General features: G+C 40.3%; 2 protein-coding genes across 2 annotated transcripts in view; one reads left to right on the top strand and one right to left on the bottom strand.

The window, feature by feature from the left end:
- Window positions 1–597: 597 nt before the first annotated feature.
- The window catches only part of ACAP2 (ArfGAP with coiled-coil, ankyrin repeat and PH domains 2), a 155,035-nt gene continuing 135,109 nt past the window's right edge, over window positions 598–20,523 (top strand). The window contains exon 1 of the mRNA XM_065875727.1: window positions 598–912. Within this exon, the coding sequence (XP_065731799.1) occupies window positions 860–912 (53 nt within the window). The 5' untranslated portion in view covers window positions 598–859. The remainder of the gene's footprint in view (window positions 913–20,523) is intronic.
- On the bottom strand, window positions 3,831–4,316 carry LOC136122556 (large ribosomal subunit protein eL21-like). The gene is given in 1 exon segment (XM_065876644.1): window positions 3,831–4,316. A coding segment is annotated over 1 exon segment (483 nt). The 5' UTR covers window positions 4,314–4,316.

Raw genomic sequence — 20,523 nt, 5'->3', positions numbered from 1 at the left:
CTCCTTCTGAAAGTAGTCTCTGCTTATATGAAAATATATATCAATACATGGGAGATACTTTCAAATTATTACGTGATGAAGCCGGTAAGTGAAAGACGGATTTTATCATTAAAGTTACCCTCGCTCCTCTCCTGGCCTCGGTTTCTCTAAACTGAAAGGAAGTGGTGGCTTAGACCATCTCTTCCTTTTATAATCTCTACTCTTTTACCCTTTTCAGATTTCTGCCAAAGCTGCCTTGAAAAGCAACTCTCCTTCCTCAGACCTGCAGGCGGCGGCTCCTCCTTGTTGGCAGCTCAGCAGGGCGGGGCTGGAGAAGCAGGAGAAGAGGCGGGGGCTCCGGGGGAAGCGCGGCGCGCAGCCACGTGACTTCCTTCCCAAGGAGCCTCAGCTGCCGGCCTCCCAGCAACCGGTTCGTCCCGCCTAACGACGCCCGCGCATCCTGGTTGGCCCTTGGGACGCATTTGGCAACGAGGCTCCCACGGTCGCGCCGCTCACTGGCTTCCGCTACCGTCGCTCAGGCGCGTTGCCCGAGCGCCCGCAGGCGGTGCTACCGGAAGCTCCTCCCAGTGGCCGTCGTGTTCGTGGCTGGCTGGTTGGGGCTGTCACTCCGGGTCGTTTCCCTGAGGTCGGTCCTCTGTTGGGGGCGGGAGGAAGAGGGGTAGGACTGGGGCCTGACTAGCCGTCGCTGCCGCCGCTGTCTTCGCGGCTGCTATGACCAGCGGGCGAGACGCCCTCCGCAGCTCTGCGCAGCGCTAGTCGCGGCCGTGCGCCAGCCGTAGCCGTCTGGGTCCCCAGCGCAGCCGCTCCCGCGGCTCCCTCGGCTCTTCCAGCGCCGCTTGCGAGACGAGGCGGAGGCAGGATGAAGATGACGGTGGATTTCGAGGAGTGTCTGAAGGACTCGCCCCGCTTCAGGTAGCCGACGCGGCCGCCTGGCGCCGGGCCGGCGTCACCCGGAGGTGCCTCCTCCGGCGGTGGGGGCGTGAAAGGCAGACCGCGGAACGCGCGGGAGGCCCCGTAGCCCGCGCCCTCCGACGGGGCAGGCTGCGGATGCCGTCGCTCCCGACCCGGAGAGGGCACGACAGCCCCGACTAGCCCTTCGTGAGGGGCGAGGCTGAGCCAGAGGGGGATGTTGCCTCCTTATCCCCCTTCCTTGCTCTCTGCCCGGGGCGGAGCGCCCGAGAGGCGGGGCGCACCAGCTCCGGGGAGCTGGGATGCAGCCGCGTCCCCGAAGACTCGTGTCCTTTGCGGTGCGCGCTCTCGTCCCCTTCCTCTTGCCGCTCGTCCTTTCCCCTTCCTTCCGCTGCTTCTTCGTTTCCACCCCCACCCCAGCCCCTCTTTGAGGGAGCTTGCAGGGCACCCTCCTGCAGTTCACTTAGTTCCTTTTACCCCGAGGGTGAAGGATTGGGGGGCGAACTGGGATGTCGATTTATGCTGCTGGCGTGTCCCCTGCCAGGAGGGGTCTCCTCGGAAGGCGCTGGCGGTTGATTTTGCACGGGAGTCGGGGGTGGGAGTCCTTTGACCAACAGCATTCTGTCCACCTTGGTCCGAGACTATAGGTTTTTCTTTACACCTAAGCTCTTTGGAGGGGCACCGCTGTCGAGAGGTACCGGGCTGAGGGGGGAGGACTAGGAGAAACAGTGCATTTCAGTTTTGAGAACGGAAGTAGGAGGGCCCTGAAGATGGCATTTCTGTTCCTCTTCCAGCAGCGTCGGCCCGGGAGGGCCCCCATCACCGTCGGATGTTCCCAGTGGATCTGTCACATAAACTGACGTGGTGGCGCTCCGATTCACATGGGCTGGCCACCTTGCCTTGAGAGAGGCGGCAGTCCTGAGGGTGTCCAGAGCACAGACTCTTTCGGTTTCGGGCATCGTAGGAAACTCTTGAATTGTTTTGGAGAATGGTGTTTTGCTAGGTTGTGTTTTACAGTGCATTTATAGGGCTGTCCTTAGGCCTTAAAAATAAGGCCTTTAGAACTTCCGTTAGATAGTGACATGTCTTGAAAGCGTCCCCTGAGCATTGATGTGTGTGTGCCCGCTGATCTCTAGGCCAAGCCTGGGTTGTAAATTCCTGCATCCGCTGCCTGGGAACTAACTGTTCTCATCGTTATCACTGTTAATTTCATTTGCCATTTTCTTTTCAGTGAAAAGCAAAGAAAACTATTGTAAAACTAAGGAACTCCTACTTCTAAGAGAATGTCCTTTGATTTTTTTTTGTTTGTTTTTTGGTGTTAATTTTATTTGGAGCTTTGGGCTATTGCTTGTAAAAACGTACACCTGATTTGATTGTTGTTGTTGGTATTAGTTTTTAAAACTTATATTGTGCGTGATTTGATGGACTCAGAGGAGATACAAATGGATTGTTTAGGACAGCTTTGCAAGTTAGATTCCAGGACTGTGTGGCAAAGGAAGTAATTTTTAAAGTGTACCTTAAAAAGTTCTACTTTTTTGGTGAAATTGTTTTTAATATTACTGGGTAACGAGGTAATCACGGCACTTTTTACCTAGAGAATGTGGCTTTGTGCTCAGTTTGTTTCACAGTTTAAATTTCATTAAAAAAAAAAAGTTGAGAGAAGTGATTTGGAAATGCTTCTAATCCCTGGTGTTGGTCACAAACCATGTGCTGTCTTTGTTTTTAAAATAAAAGAATCATTGAATATAAAATAAGAGGAAAAGATACTGATTAAGTCATATGGAATATTATAGTGAACGTTTGTTAGACTTGAATGTAATTTCTATTCTGTATTAATTAGGATGTTAGGGATTTTCTAGAGTTGTTTCCGGTATTCCAGTTGCTGTTGGCTGCAAATTGGGAAGACAAACCAAGATTCAGAGAACTCTAATATCTTGTATACATTTGTGAGACTAGATTAAATTTGCAATAGAGGCAAGAATGCCAGGAAATAAAAGTCTCATCGTTCACACTTCTAATTTTTACAGTTTTCCTATAATCCCATTACTGTGTAGGTTTCTATAGCATTTGAAAATAATGTTTCAGAAGTCTTTTTATTCACATGCCTTATGTATAAGTGAAACTTTTAAAAGCATTGTGCACTTTATGAGTGATATATTGAAGTGTTTGTATCAAAAGAGAAGATTTGTGGCGGCTGGGCTTGTTTTTTTGAGAGCAAGGCAGCTGTACTATTTATTCCTTGTAGTGTCCTGATCTATTGTGCTGCTTGAAATCTAATTCCTATTTTTATTATCCTTCACAAATGAATCTTGTGGCGTTTAAGTCTGGTATGTGGACATAACTGCCTTGAATGTTGTAGAATCAATGTAAATGGCAGCTCTTGCTGAAGAAAAATTTCATCAGTGTTCAAGCTTCAGACATTAATTTTCCTATTAAATTGGTAAGGAAACAGGAAGACTGGTTGAAATAGGGAGAGAAGGATGTTGCAGTTGCAACATTGTTTTTAGTAATTTGAATAGTCAGTGGTTACTTTTACATTCCTGTGAACATTTTGTTTTGTTTTTAGATTGGAAGGCACATTTCATTGTGTAATTTTGGGTTCTCTTCTTAGTTTTTAAAAAACCAGTCTAAAGGTCAAAATCTTGTTCATTTAAAATCTGCAGGAAAGTGAATGCATCTAAGTGTACATTTCTGAAGTGGGAATTATCCATTTTGACCAACATTTGTTGAAGAAGTTTGAACTTGTTTGGGCCCTAAACTGTAAATTTATATAATTTTTATAAAAATTGTGTTTTTTCCTTTATATAAGCATATGGTTCACTCAGGAAGTGAAATTTTGTTTGAAACAAAAAGTTGAATTAGTGCTTTTTTTTTTTTTTTTTTTTTTTTACAGTCCAGGTCTTTTATTTTCTTTACATCCATCATGCCATGAATTCATAGGGAATGGGCTCCAACAGTTCAGGCTTTTTTGTGTTGGTTCTCACGAAGTGTGCTTCTCTGGGTGGAGCAGGCTGGTGCTTCAGTTGAACCCAATTACCTTTCTCTTTGGCTTCCTTCTTTTAATGATCATTTTCCTTCACCCGTTTCAGGAAGCTATCTCGGCTCTTAGAATGCTTAATATGCTCGATACGCACGTTAATTCTCTTGGTGAGAATCTTGCCCTTAACTTGTTTGTTTACAATGATGCCAACAGCATGCTGGGTAACATTGTAGACTCTCCCAGTTTTGCCATGGTAACATTTGTGGGGCATTCCTTTTTGAACAGTGCCCATTCCCTTGATATCTACAATATCACCTTTCTTGTAGATTCGCATGTATGTGGCCAAAGGAACAACTCCATGTTTTCTAAAAGGCCTAGAGAACATGTAGTGGGTGCCCCTCCTCTTTCCCTTCGTGTTGGTCATTTTGGCGAATTACTGGAAGATGGCAGTTCCGCTAGTGCTTTTTTATTTTTATTTTTATTTTTTTTGCGGTACGCGGGCCTCTCACTGTTGTGGCCTCTCCCGTTGCGGAGCACAGCCTCCGGACGCGCAGGCTCAGTGGCCATGGCTCACGGGCCCAGCCGCTCTGCGGCATGTGGGATCTTCCCGGACTGGGACACGAACCCGTGTCCCCTGCATCGGCAGGCAGACTCTCAACCACTGCGCCACCAGGGAAGCCCCCGCTAGTGCATTTAAAAAAAAAAAAAATTATTTATATTTTGGCTGCTTTGGGTCTTAGTTGTGGCACGTGGGACCTTTTGTTGTGGCGTGCAGGCTCTTCCTTGCGGTGCACCAGCTTCTCTCTAGTTGTGGCGTGCGGGTTTTCTCTCTCTAGCTGTGGCACGTGGGCTCCAGGGCTCGCGTGCTCTGTAGCTGTGGCGCGTGGGTTCCCAAGCGCGTGGACTCTGTAGTTTGCAGCACGCGGGCTCTCTCGTTGAGGCACGCGAGCTCAGCAGTTGGCGGGCTTAGTTGTCCCGGGGCGTGTGGGATGGAACCGGAGTTCCCTGCCTTGGAAGGCAGATTCTGTACCACTGGACCACCAGGGAAGTCCCAAGTGCTTTTTGACTTGTGGAAGATGTTTGCTCTAATTCATTCCTCAGATATAAAAATATTGAGTCTTTATCTAGTACATTTTTGTTTATTTTGCACTGTTCTGAAGGTTTTTTGTTTGATTCTATTTCAGATATGATCCTTGTTCAGCAACTTAGGATAAAAATCTTAAAAAGATGTTTTAGGGTGAAAGGTTTTAATGGTTGAAAGACATTGGAATAAATAAATAAATAAATGCACACATAAGTGTGTGCACGTGCACACACATACATATAATGTTTTGCTCTTAAGCTGGTGCCAATCCTGGCTGGTTTGCCTCTTTACCTTCCATATTTAGAACCGGTATACACTCTTAACAATTGGTACTTTATATACATGGAAAATACAGTGGGCAAGAGATGAAGCAAAATGTGTTTTTATTTCAGAAGCGGTAGAATGGCATTATAAAGTATCAATAGTTTTATCATGAACCAAAATACGGGAACCCAGCTACTCCTCATTGCAGCTTCTAATTCCTCATTTAATGTAGTACCAGCATAAGTTGAAATAAGGAAGAACAAGCTTTTATAACATACCAGACCTTATACTAGATGCTTTTATAGCTGCCATCTCTTTTAATACTAAAATATATTACGATGTAGGAATTACTATCTTTGTTTTTAAAATGTTTAAAAATTACCAAACTGGATATTTTGAGAAGTTAAACTGACTTTTTTTTTTTAATTTTATTTATTTTATTTTTGGCTGCGTTGGATCTTTGTTGCTGTGTACGGGCTTTCTACGGTTGCGGAGAGCGGGGGCTACTCTTCGTTGCAGTGTGCAGGCTTCTCATTGTGATGGCTTATCTTGTTGCGGAGCATGGGCTCTAGGCACGCAGGCTCAGTAGTTGTGGCACACGGGCTTAGTTGTTCTGCGGCATGTGGGATCTTCCCAGACCAGGGCTTGAACCCGTGTCCCCTGCATTGGCAGGCGGATTCTTAACCACTGCGCCACCAGGGAAGCCCAAACTGACTTCTTAATGGTGGACTTTCAAGTGGTGGACTTGGAAGTGAATTCACTCTTTTACTCCATCTCTTGAGCCACAGGCTTTATTGCATTAATTAAATTTGCATTAAGTGTGTGTATGGTGTCTTTTATAATACAGAAGTTTAAAAATTGGCATTCATGTATTCCCTAGAAAAGTGTTCCCATTCCCATTATTATAGGATATTTTCTATTTTTAGCAATTTTTAGTTTCATGTAATGCAGCTGGATTTAGTTTTGAGTGTGGGAGATAATCCTATTTTATTTTCTTCCTAATGGAAGCCCTTGTCCTAATACCTTTTATTGAATAATCCATCCTTTCCCCATTGATTTAAAATTATACACATACGTGCATATACATATATGTATACGAACGTGTGTCTTTTTCTGGATTCTACTCTTTTCTACGAATGTAATTTTTTGTTCTCTTGCAAATATTGTTAATATATTAGTTGTAAAATTTTATAGTCTGTTATGATATCCAGTGGGACAAGTTTTCCTTTGTTACTGTTTTTTCCAAAAATTTAATGGCTGTTCTTGAATATTTTGTCTATATAATAGCTTCTTCAATTTCAGAAGAGGTTACATCTTTCTATGTATTTTGGCCTTATTTATTTAAAACTTTTTATTATGTAAAATTTCAATGATGATCCAACTACATGCTGTTTATTAGAGAAATACTTTAGATTCAAAGATACAAATAGATTGAAAGTAAAGGGATAGAAAAAGATAAACAGTGCAAGCAGTACCCAAAAGAGAGCTGGACTGGCTATACTAATATCAGATAAAATAGACTTTATGACAAAAATTACTAAAGATAAAGGACGTTTTTTAATGATAAAAGTCAATCCATCAGGAAGACATATACTTATAAACATATGCACTTAGTATAGCCTCAAAATACATGAGGCAAAAATTGACAGAATTGAAGGGAGAAATAGAAAATCCAACAATAATAGAGACATAAATACTTTCAATAATGGGTAGAACAACTAGCCAGATGGTCAACAAGGAAATAGAAGATGTGAATAACACTATAAACCAAAAAAATATTTAATAGATATCTATAGAACACTTCATGCAGCAATAGCAGAATTCATATTTTTCTCCAGTTCACATGAATACATTTTCTAGCACGGACTGTATATTAAGGCATTAAACAAGCTTCAGTAAATTCAGAAGGATTGAAATCATGAAAAATACGTTCTTTGGCCACAATGGAATGAAATTAGAAGTCAGTAACAGAAAGAAATCTGAAAAATTTATAAATACTTGAAAATTAAGCAACACATTCCTAAATAACTAGTGGATCAAAGAGGAAATCACAAGGAAATAAGGAAATACTTTCAGACAAATGGAAACAAAAATACAACATACTAAACTTATGGAATGCAGCTAAAGCAGTGCTTAGAGTGAAATTTATACCTACAAACACCTATATTAAAAAGAAGAAAGATCTCAAATCAGTGATTTAACCTTCCATCTTAAGAAACTACAAAAAGAATAGCAAACTAATGTCAAAGCAGGGAAAGGGAGGAAATAAAAAAGACTAGAGCAGAAATAAATGAAAATGGAGACTAGTACAACAACTAGAGAAAATCAGTGAAACCAGAAGTTGGTTATTCATAAGGATCAACAAAGCTGACAAGCCTTTAGCTAGACAAAGGAAAAAAAAGGAGAAGACTCAAATTTCTAGATTCAGGACAGAAAGAGGGGACATCATTGCTGTCTTACAAAAATAAGAGGGATTATGAGACAATACTATGAAGAATACTCAGACAATAAATTAGTTAAGCTAGATGAAATGGATATATTCCTAGAAAGACACAAACTACTGAAAATGGCTCAAGAAGAAATAGAAAATTTGAATAGACATGAGATTGAATTAGTAATCAAAAAGCTTCCTGGAAAGAAAAGCCCAGGGACTTCCCTGGTGGCAGAGTGGTTAAGAATCCGCCTGCCAGTGCAGGGAACACGGTTTCGATTCCTAGTCTGGGAAGATCCCACATGCCGCGGAGCAACTAAGCCCATGCGCTACAACTACTGAGCCTGTGTTCTAGAGCGCACGTGCTGCAAATACTGAAGCCTGCATGTCTAGAGCCTGTGCTCCGCAACAAGAGAAGCCACCACAGTGAGAAGCCCATGCACTGCAACCAGGAGTAGCCCCTGCTTGCCACAACTAGAAAAAGCCCATGCACAGCAAGAAGACCCAATGCCGCCCAAAAGAAAAAATAAAAGAAAACCCCAGGCCAAAATGGCTTCACTGATGAATTCTGTCAAATATTTAAAGATGAATTAACAACAGTCCTTCATAAACTCTTCGAAGAAAGAGTAGGAAGGAAGTGTCGCTTCCCAACTGATTTATGAGGCCAGTATCACCCTGCTACCAAAGCCAAAGATATCACAAGAAAATTACACACCAATATCTGTTATGAATACAGGTATTAAAATCCTCAACAAAATATTAGCAAACCAAATATAGCAATATATAGAAAGGATTGTACACCATGACCAAGTGGGATTTATCCCAGGAGTACAAAAATCAGTCAATGTAGTAAACTGTATTAATAGAACAAATGATGCAAACCACATAATCATCTTGGTACAGAGAGAGCATTTGACTAAATCCAGCCCACTTTCATGATGAAAATAGTAGTGATGAACTGGGTGATTGGGATTGACATGTATACACTGATGTGTATAAAATTGATGACTAATAAGAACCTGCTGTATAAAAAAATAAATAAAATTCAAAGATTAGAAAAAAGAAAATACTCAATAAACTAGGAATAGAAAAATTCCTCAACCTGATAAAGGACATGTATAAAACACTCTCAGCTAACATCATACTTAATGGTGAAAGACAAAGTTTTTCTCCAAGATCAAGAGGAAGTCTGTTCTTCCCACTTCTGTTTAGCAGTGTAGTGGAGGTTGTAGCCAGAGCAATTAGGCAAGAAAGAAAAATAAAGGCATACATATAAGAAAAGAAGTAGTAAATCCATCTCTACTTTTAGATTATATACAGTTGTCTCTTGGTATCCATGGGAATTGTTTCCAGGACCCCCATGGACATCAAAATATGTGAATACTTGGGCTTCCCTGGTGGTGCAGTGGTTGAGAGTCCGCCTGCCGATGCAGGGGACGCGGATTCGTGCCCCAGTCCAGGAGGATCCCACACGCTGTGGAGCGGCTGGGCCCGTGAGCCATGGCCACTGGGCCTGTGCGTCCAGGGCCTGTGCTCCGCAACTGGAGAGGCTACAACAGTGAGAGGCCCGCGTACTGCAAAAAAAAAAAAAAAAAAAAATGTGAATACTCAAGTTCCTTGCATAAAACGGTGTAGTATAGTCAACCCTCTTTATCTGCAGGTTCTGCATCCAAGGATATGGAGGGCTGACTGTATCTAGTACATAGAAAATCTTTAGGAATGCACAAAAGTCAGAACTAATAAGTTCAACAAGGCCGCAGGATACAAGATCATTGTCAGAATATACCACAGTTTATTTATTCATTCACCTACCAGAGGACATCTTGGTTGCTTCCAAGTTTTGGCAATTACGAATAAAGCTGCTATATACATTTGTATGCAAATTTTTGTGTGGACATAAGTTTTCCACTCATTTGGGTAAGTACCAAGGAGCACAATTGCTGGGTTGTATGGTAAGTATTGCCAGAGTATATTTAGTTTTATAAGAACCCCCCCAAACTGTCTTCCAAAGTGGCTGTGCCAGTTGCATTCTCAAGAGCAATGAGAGTTCCTGTTGCTCTACCTTCTCACCAGCATTTGGTGTTGTCAGTATTCTCAAGTTTAGCCATTCTTGTAGGTGTGTAGTGGTATCTCGTTGTTTTAATTTGCATTTCTCTGATCACGTATGATGTGAGCTTATTTGCCATCATGTGCTTATTTGCCATCTGTATATCTTCTTTGTTAAGGTGTCTTTTAAGGTGTTTGGCCCATTTTTTAATTGGGTTGTTTGTTTTCTTATTGGTTTTTAAGAGTTCTTCGTATATTTTAAAGAACAGTCCTATATTAGATAGGTATTTTGGAATTTTTTCCCCCCAGTCTATGGTTTGTCTTCATTTTCTTGATTCCCTTTATTTTTGATATGGAAATTCCCTCTGTCCTTCATATATTGGGTTTACTGTTCTTGATTTTCATGTTGTTGCTTTTTCTATTTACTTATTTTTGCAGAGCGCAGTTGCCACTACCCTCCCTTGAAAAGGTGCATTTTTTTTTTTTTCCTTTTAGACTTTAGCTGTTTGGAAATGTTTGTAGGTTTGTAGATTGAAACGATTTTCTCTCAGAATTTGCAGGCATTGCTCTATTTTCTTCAGGTTTTCAGTGTTGTTGTTGACATGTGATGCTGTTTTTATTTCCTGATTCATTGTTTGTCCTTAAAGTTTTTTTAGATTTTTCCTTTACTACTGGTATTCTGAAATTTCATGATGATGTGCCTTTGGGTGGGTCTTTTTAATTTATTGTCTTGGACATGTACTTTCAATCTGAAAACTCATGTGTTTTAGTTCTGAGGAATCTTATTATTTCTTTGGTAGTTTCTTTTCCTCTTTTTTTAACCTGTTATTTTTATATTCATATTTTGAATGAATCCTCTAATTTTCTTTTTCCTCCCTTTTTCTATTTCTTTGTCTTTTTGTTCTACTTTCTGGATGATATATCCAAATTATTTACTAATCTTAGTTTTCAAGAATTCTTTCTTACTGTGAATATTCCTTTTTAATGTCAACCCATTCTTCAAGAGCTTTCCTTGTACGTCTGAAGAAATTAGTCATAGTCAACAATTTTTTTTCCTCTCTGAATTACCTTTCCTCTAAGGTTTTTGTTTGTATGTTTTGGTCTCCTTTTAGAAGTTTTCCTTAATGTGTTTCTGTTGACCCTTGGCTCTCTGTTTACATCAAAGAATGAGGCACTTAAAAAGTTATTGGAAGTATGGTATATTTTGTTACAGCTTGTTGACTGGTGAGTTTCACTACAGGGCAGTATTTTCATTGGGACCACTCCCAAATGTCAGTATTTTAGGTCTTTTCTTATTTATCTGACATATCCTTAAAGAGCCATCTTCTGCCTGGTAGGTAGAGCATAAGTGCTGAATTTCAGGGAACTGAGCTAGGGAAGGGGTTGGGGAAGGGCTGTGGGGTAGAGACTTCTTACTGGAGTTTCTCTCTCATAGGGAATTTTTAACTGAGTTTTAATCAATACTTTTTTTTTTTTTTTTTTTTGCGGTACGCGGGCCTCTCACTGTCGTGGCCTCGGAGCACAGGCTCCGGACGCGCAGGCTCAGCGGCCATGCCTCACGGGCCCAGCCGCTCCGTGGCATGTGGGATCTTCCCGGACTGGGGCACAAACCCGTGTCCCCTGCATCGGCAGGCGGACTCTCAACCACTGCGCCACCAGGGAAGCCCCAATACTTTTTTTTTAATCAATACTTTTGATTTAATTATGTAAGCCTTTACAGAAAATAAAGCTCCCATCTTTTGTCAGGGTCAGGGAGGGGTAGTCATATCAGGTTGGAGGAGTGGAATGAGGATCTGAAGAGTTTGGTTGTTCCTTATAAGATTTCAACTAGTCCTGTTTTCACCCTCCCAGCTCCTCCCACCTCCATCCCAGTATTTTGAGACATATGACATCTTCATGCCTCTAACCATTAGGGGATTCTGTATTGTGGATCTTCTTGCTTGACACTGGCTTCACAAGTGTACTTTGAAGACTTAGGTTTTGGCATTTTCTGGTCTGAGTTACTGTTGTTTTATTTGCCTTTCAGATTCCAGAATTGTGTTGCTACTGTTATTGCTTCTGTTGTTTGTCCTGTGTATTAACCTGCCTTACTATTCTGTCATTTTAATTGGATTTTTTTTTTTTTTTGCGGGCCTCTCATTGTCGTGGCCCCTCCCGTCGCGGAGCACAGGCTCCGGACACGCAGGCTCAGTGGCCATGGCTCATGGGCCCAGCCGCTCCGCGGCATGTGGGATCTTCCCAGACCGGGGCATGAACCTGTGTCCCCTGCATCGGCAGGCGGACTCTCAATCACTGCACCACCAGAGAAGCCCTTAATTGGATTTTTTGAGAAAATGGAGATAAATGGATGTATTTGATCTGCTGTTGGTATGCAAAGCATAATTTCTACTGGAGAACACTCTTTTAGGGTAGTGAATGTGGACCAAGTATGTGGGCTCTGGAGGTTGATTACCTGTTTGACTGCTTTTTCACTTACTCGTTGTGAGACCTTGGGTAGGTTTCTTACTTTTACCTAGGCTCAGTGAGAACAGTACGGCATTACTGAGAATTCAAAATGCTTTTCACCGAAGTAGGTGGGGAGTACCCACTTAATAATGCTAATTTCCCTTCCTCTTTCTCTTGTATCCTTGAAGAGAAGCTTGGATGATTTAGTTAAGGATGCAAGCATTCCCATGTGGAAATAATAAGCTATCGGTTGGAAGCATCTAGAATGCATGAAGGATTAGGCATGTTACTTGTAAATATGAAAATCATCTGTGTTGTGGATGATGAAACAATAAAAGTAGATGGACAGACTTCACTTTGTAGGAGAGCAGTAAAGGTCTTTAAAAAGGGCCATATGTAGATTTTATGTGTAGAGTATTTAAGAAGGAAGAGCGAGCAAAAGAATAGGAGGAGAAAAAACAACTGAGGACGCAGTGCCTTAAGGATTTAAATCCTGAATGATGACAGAGCAAAGGATTAGTGAACTGAGAGGTTGTAGAAGAAAACTACTATGAAGAAATATACGTGTTTACTGGAGAGTACATGAAATCTGTTTCCATTGAATTGTACCTAGGATTTGGGGGTTAGACAGATGAGAAGCAATGCAAGTTAAACCTCTATAAAGATCTGGGTAAATGAGTACATGAAGAAATTCTCATAGAAGGAATTATCTTGATTGTAATCTTGTAGTAATTTGTACCTGAAATACGTCAGGATTCTTTATTGAAATATAATCAGTTTTTCTGTTTAAAGTTTTTATATTTTCTGTGATGCCACAGACATACTCAAATTTAAACATAAATTTTTCACTGCTTAAAAAGTTATAGTTCAGTGCTGAAGTGTAAAAAAAGTGGTAAAATAGTTTAACCAAAGGCAGGCAATGGAGAATGGGCATTGCTGTTGCAGGAAGGGGGACCCCTTCCAGGGCACGAGAGTGGGCTCTTGTCTAACACTCGGAAATGAATTGTCCGAGGAGACACATATGCTGACATAAAGCAAGAGACTTTATTGGGAAGGGGCATCCGGGTGGAGAGCAGGAGGGTAAGGGAACCCAGGAGGACTGCTCTGCCACGTGGCTTGCAGTCTCTGGTTTTACGGTGATGGGATTAGTTTCTGGGTTGTCTCTGGCCAATCATTCTGACTCAGGGTCCTTCCTGGTGGTGCATACATCGCTCAGCCAGGATGGATTACAGCGAGGAGGATTCTGGGAGGCTGGCAGGACATATGGACTGGCATCACCTTTTGACCTTTACTGAATTCTTCTGGTTGGTGGTGGCTTGTTAGTTCCATATTCCTTACCAGGACCTCCTGTCACAAGATAACTCATTGGTGCCTGGCCAGGGTGGGCAGTTTTAGTCAGTGGTTCCCCTAACACTAGGACAATTAATATCAAGGATTTAACTTTGTATGTATTCTAGAGTCACTTTTAGACAAAGATGTGAGCAAGTGTGTATACTTTTAAAGTTGACTCATATAAAATTAAAGTTGATGGGACTAATTTTAGCTTTTTAGTTCTAGCCAGAAGTGTGTGTGTTTTTTTTTTTTTGGCTGCACCTTGGGGCTTGTGGGATCTTAGTTCCCTGACCGAGGATTGAACCCAGACCCTTGGCAGTGAAAGAGCGGAGTCCTAACCACGGTACCGCCAGGGAATTCCCCATGTTCATTTTTAAATAAACAAAACTTTTCCTTTTTTAAAAAATAGTTTTTAACTTGGAGATAATGTTTTACTTTGATTTTCAATTTTCTGTTCAAAGGGAGGCTTTATAGTAAGTTAAAAGTCCATTTCTATGAATTTTCAAATTAAAGTATTTAAACTAATATAATAATAAAGAGACTAGATTTTATTGGTTATGGTCAGGTAATAGTTTTATATGAATAAAATGAATTAAGATACTTCCTAGCACACTTATCATTTAATTTGAAGACCTCTTTTGGCATTTCTTTCAGGTTTTATGGGCTGGCTAAGAGCCATCTCTGTTTGTCTGAAAAAGCCTTTGTTTTTCTTTGATGTTAGAAGGCTATTTTCCCAAAGCATAGAATAGTAGGTTGGCTTTTTTCTTAAAGCACAATGTCATTTCATTGTCTTTTGTTTATGTTTTTATCACTTATGTTACAAGTTTGTTTGTCTTATTGTTGCTCTTTGGAGCATAATGAGTCTGTTTTCCTCTGGCTGCTTTTAAGATTTTTTTCTTTGACTGGTTTTCAGACAGTTTTACCATGATGTGTAGGTGTGGTTTCTTTCATATTCATCCTGCTTGGGGCTTGTAGGGTTTCTTCAATACATGGGGTTTGTAGAGAATCTTTCATCCATTTGTAAAGTTCCTGGCTATTATCTCTCCAAATGTTGCCTCTGCTTCACTTCTTCTGGGACTCAGTTCCACATATGTTAGAATTTTTTTGCTGTGTCTTACATGTCTCTTGTTCTTTTTTGAAATATTCTTCATAGAGAAATAGGATATTTTTATTCATCTGTATTCCCTCATCTTCTGCTGTGTATGAACTGTTGTTAAACCTGTCTGTGGAGTTTTCAGTTGTATCTTTTCACTTTTGGAAAGTTCATTTGATTTTCTTTTTTATAGATTCTTATTCTTTGGTGAAAATCACTAACTTTTCATCTGTTTCTTGCAGGTTTTTCTCTAGTTTCATGAATATATTAATTATTGCCACTTTTAAGTCACTAATAAAACCAATATCTAGGTCATCTGTCGGTCTGTTTCTCTTTGTTTTGTGTTTTCTTTTTGTTGTTATTTAGTTCTTTCTTTTGGTGGGCCCAGTTTTTAACTTCATGCTATACATCGTATTTGAAAAACTGTAGATGCTCTGGAAGATACTATCTTTCTCCAGAGAGGGTGAATTCTTTCCTTTGTTAGGTAGACAGTGTGGCAGATGATCATCCTAGTGCAGTCACTGAATAAGCTTTGTCAGTTTCCTATTGCTGCTATAACAAATTATCCCAAATATAGTGGCTTAAAACAACACAAATTTATTATTTTACAGTTCTGAGGGTCAGAGTTTCGATACAGGTCTCATTTAGCTAAAATCAAGGTGTTGGCAGGACTGCATTTCTTTCTAGACGGTCTAGGGAATAATCTTTATTTTATTTATTTATTTATTTAAAAAAATTTATTTAGTTATTTATTTTTGGCTGTGTTGGGTCTTCATTGCTGCACGCGGGCTTTCTCTAGTTGCAGTGAGCGGGAGCCATTCTTCGTTGCGGTGCGCCAGCTTCTCATTGTGGTGGCTTCTTTTGTTGCGGAGCATGGACTCTAGGTGCGCGGGCATCAGTAGTTGTGGCACGTGGGCTCAGTAGTTGTGGCTTGCGGCTCTAGAGCACAGGCTTAGTAGTTGTGGCTTGCGCGCTTAGTTGCTCCACGGCATGTGGGATCTTCCCAGACCGGGGCTCGAACCCGTGTCCCCTGCATTGGCAGGCAGATTCTTAACCACTGTGCCACCAGGGAGGTCCCAGAATCTTTATTTTTTGACTTTTCTAGTTTCAAAGGGCTGCCCATATTTCTTGATTCATGGCTCCCTTCTATCTTCAAAGCCAGCCATGACTGTGACACTCTCTGTCTCCCTCTTTCCCTTATAATGACTCTGTGGTAACACTGGACTTACCCAGATAATTCCAGGATAATTTCCTCATCTCAAGGTCAGATGATTATCAACCTTAATTCTATCTGCTGCTTTAATTCACCCAAACAGTGTAACCTAACATCTTCACAGGTTCTGGGGATTAGGATGTTGGCATCATTGGGAGGCCATTATTCTGTCTACCACATTCCACCCTCTGACTCCTAAAGTCTCACCTCTGTCTCACATGCAGAGTTTATTAACCTCATTGCAACTTAAGTCTCATCTCATCCGGGTTGAAATTTTGCCAAAAGTCTCATTTGTGTTTGTTAGTTTACACGTTACCATCTTAAAATCATAGTGCAAAGTTTTGGTAGCTGTGCTATTTTTTTTTTTTTTTTTTTTTTTTGTGGTACGCGGACCTCTCACTGTTGTGGCCTCTCCCGTTGCAGAACACAGGCTCTGGACGCGCAGGCTCAGGGCCAATGGCTCATGGGCCCGGCCCAGCCGCTCCGCGGCATGTGGGATCTTCCCAGACCGGGGCATGAATCCGCGTCCCCTGCATCAGCAGGCGGACTCTCAACCACTGCGCCACCACGGAAGCCCCAGCTGTGCTATTTTTTATTTAGTAGTATGTTATAAATTTTCACTGTTGCTAGGAAGGTTTTTATGATTTAAAGAAAATGGTTGTATTATATGTTCTATCAAGATGTTATAGCATAACACTTATTGCTTATTCCTGTTTTCAAAGTGATGATTCCCCCACTTCTCTGGATTATAGATAATATGATAACTAATAATTTCATGTTACTTTTTTGAGGGTAGACAAATTATCTTGTACAATTTCCCACATTCTGAAATTGTCTGGTTGTTCCCTGTGGATAGACTCAGTTTAAACAATTTTAGCAAGAATACTTGTAAGTGGTGATGTTTCATTTCTATCAGGAGGCCCATGATAGTTGGTCATCTTCCGGTTGATCTCTGGTACCATGGATTGGGAACTAGGGGGAAGAGAGGCTTCTGAATCAAAAGCCTTGAAATGGGAAGGAGCATGATCTTCAAGGAACTAAAAGAGACCAGCATGGGCTGGAGCAAGTGAGCAAGAGGAACAATGGTAGGAGATGAGAGAGAGAAACAGGGATCAGATCATGTTAGGCCTTGTAAGTCATCCATTGTAAGAAGTTTGGATTTTATGATTAGTGCAATAGGAAGCCATTAGAAAACAGTGGTGAGAGATAAGGATTATATTTTTAAAATATTTTGAGTACTGTTCGGAAAATGGGTTGTAGAGGGGCAAGGGTGAATGTGGGGAGAACAGTTAACTAGTTTCCTGCAATGGCTTCCTTATCAGGCTAGGCCAGGCAAGAGATGACTCGGGGAGTTAGTAGAGATAATTTTTGTGGTAGAATCAAACAGAATTGCTGTTGAATTGCTTGTCAGGAACAAGAATAAAAAATGACATTTTTACCTTTAGCAACTGGGCGGATAGAGGTATTGTTTGCTGCTAAGGGGAAGGCAAGGGAAGAACAGGTTTTGGGTAAAAAATAAAGAGTTCTATTTTTGTACCTGTTAAGTTTGAGATACCTAGTAGACACCCAGGTGGTACTGTTAAGTAGAATCGGCACAGAAGTGTAGCCTTTTGTAATTTTACTTTACAAACTGCTATGATCTCATCTCATACTCCCTTTTAGATTATAAACTCTTTGGTACAGAGACCACCACTGTCTTCATTTCCTTTCACTCTCAGCATAATACTTTGTGCACAAGTTAGGCTACAGACTTTTATTGCCAAAAATTATGTTCATAAGATAGTCATACATTCTCCATTTTCACATAACATACTATTTTTAGTTTAGAAATCTTTCTGTTATTGTACTATTGATGAATTTGAAAAACTATAAGTAATACATGACAGCTGCTAGGGCTTGTGTAACTTTTCCTTCACTACATAGTAATTAAATCAAACCAAAATCTTTAGATCCTCTTGGGTAGTTGTTATAATTCTAGAGAGCCTAGTCTGTTTCTAGGCTACCAGAATATTTATACTTGGGGTTTATAAGGAAATAGTTAATTTCACAAACGGAACTATTCAGAGAATTAATGCTTATTGTAGTTGTATAGAAAAAATTTTACATATCATATTCTTTTTTATTTTTTTCAGTTTTTAAAAAAATTTTCCGCTTCCACCTTGAGAGACTTTGGGCTCTCGGCAGTGAAAGCACAGAGTCCTAACTACTGGACCACCAGTGAGTTCCCTAAAATAACATTATTTTGTCTCCTTGATAAACCCTTAATTTTTCAGCTGACTATCTAGTTAGAATATCTATAACAGTCTTTTGGAAACTGTTGTTCCTTGACAACCTGATTCAGAATGAGATAAATATTAAGGCTCCTTAAGCGATTATAAAATAGTTGTTCTTAAGATGCTCTTAGTAATCATGAAATCATTGGAGTAAGTATGTTTCTTTAAGATAACCTTTGAAGTGCATGTTGACTTGGGGATATATGATCTTAAAATTTTTATCAGACAGCAAAGGAAACCATAAACAAGACGAAAAGACAACCCTCAGAATGGGAGAAAATATTTGCAAACGAATCAACGGACAAAGGATTAATCTCCAAAATATATAAACAGCTCATGTAGCTCAATATTAAAAAAGCAAACAACCCAATCGAAAAATGGGCAGAAGACCTAAGACATTTCTCCAAGGAAGACATACAGATGGCCAAGAAGCACATGAAAAGCTGCTCAACATCACTAATTATTAGAGAAATGCAAATCAAAACTACAATGAGGAATCACCTCACACCAGTTAGAATGGGCATCATCAGAAAATCTACAAACAACAAATGCTGGAGAGGGTGTGGAGAAAAGGGAATCCTCTTGCTCTGTTGGTGGGAATGTAAATTGATACAGCCACTATGGAGAACAGTATGGAGGTTCCTTAAAAAACTAAAAATAGAATTACCATATGATCCAGCAATCCCACTACTGGGCATATACCCAGAGAAAACCGTAATTCAGAAAGACACGTGCACCCCAGTTTTCATTGCAGCACTATTTACAATAGCCAGGTCATGGAAGCAACCTAAAAGTCCATTGACAGACGAATGGATAAAGAAGATATGGTACATACATAACAATGGAATATTACTCAGCCGTAAAAAGGAATGAAATTGGATCATTTGTAGAGCCGTGGATGGATCTGGAGACTGTCATACAGAGTGAAGTAAGTCAGAAAGAGAAAAACAAATATCGTATGTTAACGCATGTATGTGGAACCTAGAAAAATAGATAGTACAGATGAACCAGTTTGCAGGGCAGAAAATGAGACACAGATGTAGAGAACAAACATATGGACAGCAAGTGGGGAAAGCGGTGGGGGGTGGTGGTGGTGGTGTGATGAATTGGGCGATTGGGATTGACATGTATACACTGATGTGTATAAAATTGATGACTAATAAGAACCTGCTGTATAAAAAAATAAAATAAAATTCAAAAATTAAAAAAAATTTTAATCAGTTTTTACTTTAAATCATGTTCTGGTTATCTACTGCTCTGTAACAAACCAACCTAAAATTTAGTGACTTAAAACAACCATTTTATTTTGCTCATGATTTGTGGGTCAGGAGTTTGAAAAGGTCTTGGCTGGAAGGTTCATCTCTGATCCATGTTGTGAAAACTGGGTGGCTGAGGCTGGACCATCCACTTCCAACGTGGCTTCTTTATTCATGTGTCTGACGCCCCTGTGCTTCATGGTCCTTCTGCCGTCTCTTCACATGTCATCTCATTCTTGAGGCCATTTAAGCTACCAGGCCGATTAAGGGCTAAGCCTGGAACAGGTTCAGCATCATTTCCACTGTATTCTGTTAGGGCGGTCACAGGAGTCACCCAGATTCAAGGGAGTGGAGAAATAGACTGCATCTTGATGGGGGCATGGCCAGGTCATGTTGCAAATGATCATGTGTGGCCATCTTTGGAAAATATAATCTGCTGCACATTGTATCCAAAAGTGCCCTTGGCAATAATGATGAGGAAAATTATAAAGATTGCATATTTAAAGCTAAAGCGAGCTATTTTTGTCTGTCAAATTGACAGTTTTAAGAGTTCTCATTGCTAGGAAAGGTATAGGGAAACAGTCCTCATACTGTTGGAAAGCGTGTGGTTTGGTAGAGCTTTTGTGAAGGACAAAGTAGTAAAATATCTCAGAATTTTAAAATGCATATGTTTTGATTTAGCATTTTTCCATCTAGGAATTTCTCCTAAGGAATAATAGGAAAAGTGTGCAAAGTTATATGAACAAGGATATTTTTCAGGTAAATTTATCACATTATTTATAAGAAAAATTGTGCAAGTAGAATATTGGTTAAGTAGAATACTGTTTAGCTATTAAAATATAATGATAACTAACACTTAAAAAGTGCTTTATATTTACTAGGACCATTCTATGTGCTTTATATAACTTGTGCAGTCATGTAGGGCCTCACTCTTAGAAGGGTCCTGTGCTTGGTTTAATGCTCTGTCACTATTTTGAAATTCGTAATTGTTAAACAAGAGACCTCATTTATTTTTTTCCATTGGCCCCTGCAGATTATGTTATCATTTCTACTTGTGAACTATGTTTTTATATCTTTAAAAGTTGAAAAAAACCCAGAAGATAATTTTATGACACAATGAAAATTATACAAAATTTAAATTTCTGTTCATAAATAAAGTTTTATTGGAACACGTCCATGCTTATTTATTTACATATT

This window comes from Phocoena phocoena, chromosome 4, assembly GCF_963924675.1.
Source record: "Phocoena phocoena chromosome 4, mPhoPho1.1, whole genome shotgun sequence".
NCBI classification, from domain to species: Eukaryota; Metazoa; Chordata; class Mammalia; order Artiodactyla; family Phocoenidae; genus Phocoena; species Phocoena phocoena.
Note: the sequence above shows the minus strand (reverse complement) of the source record. Positions and strands in the feature narration are given on the sequence as shown.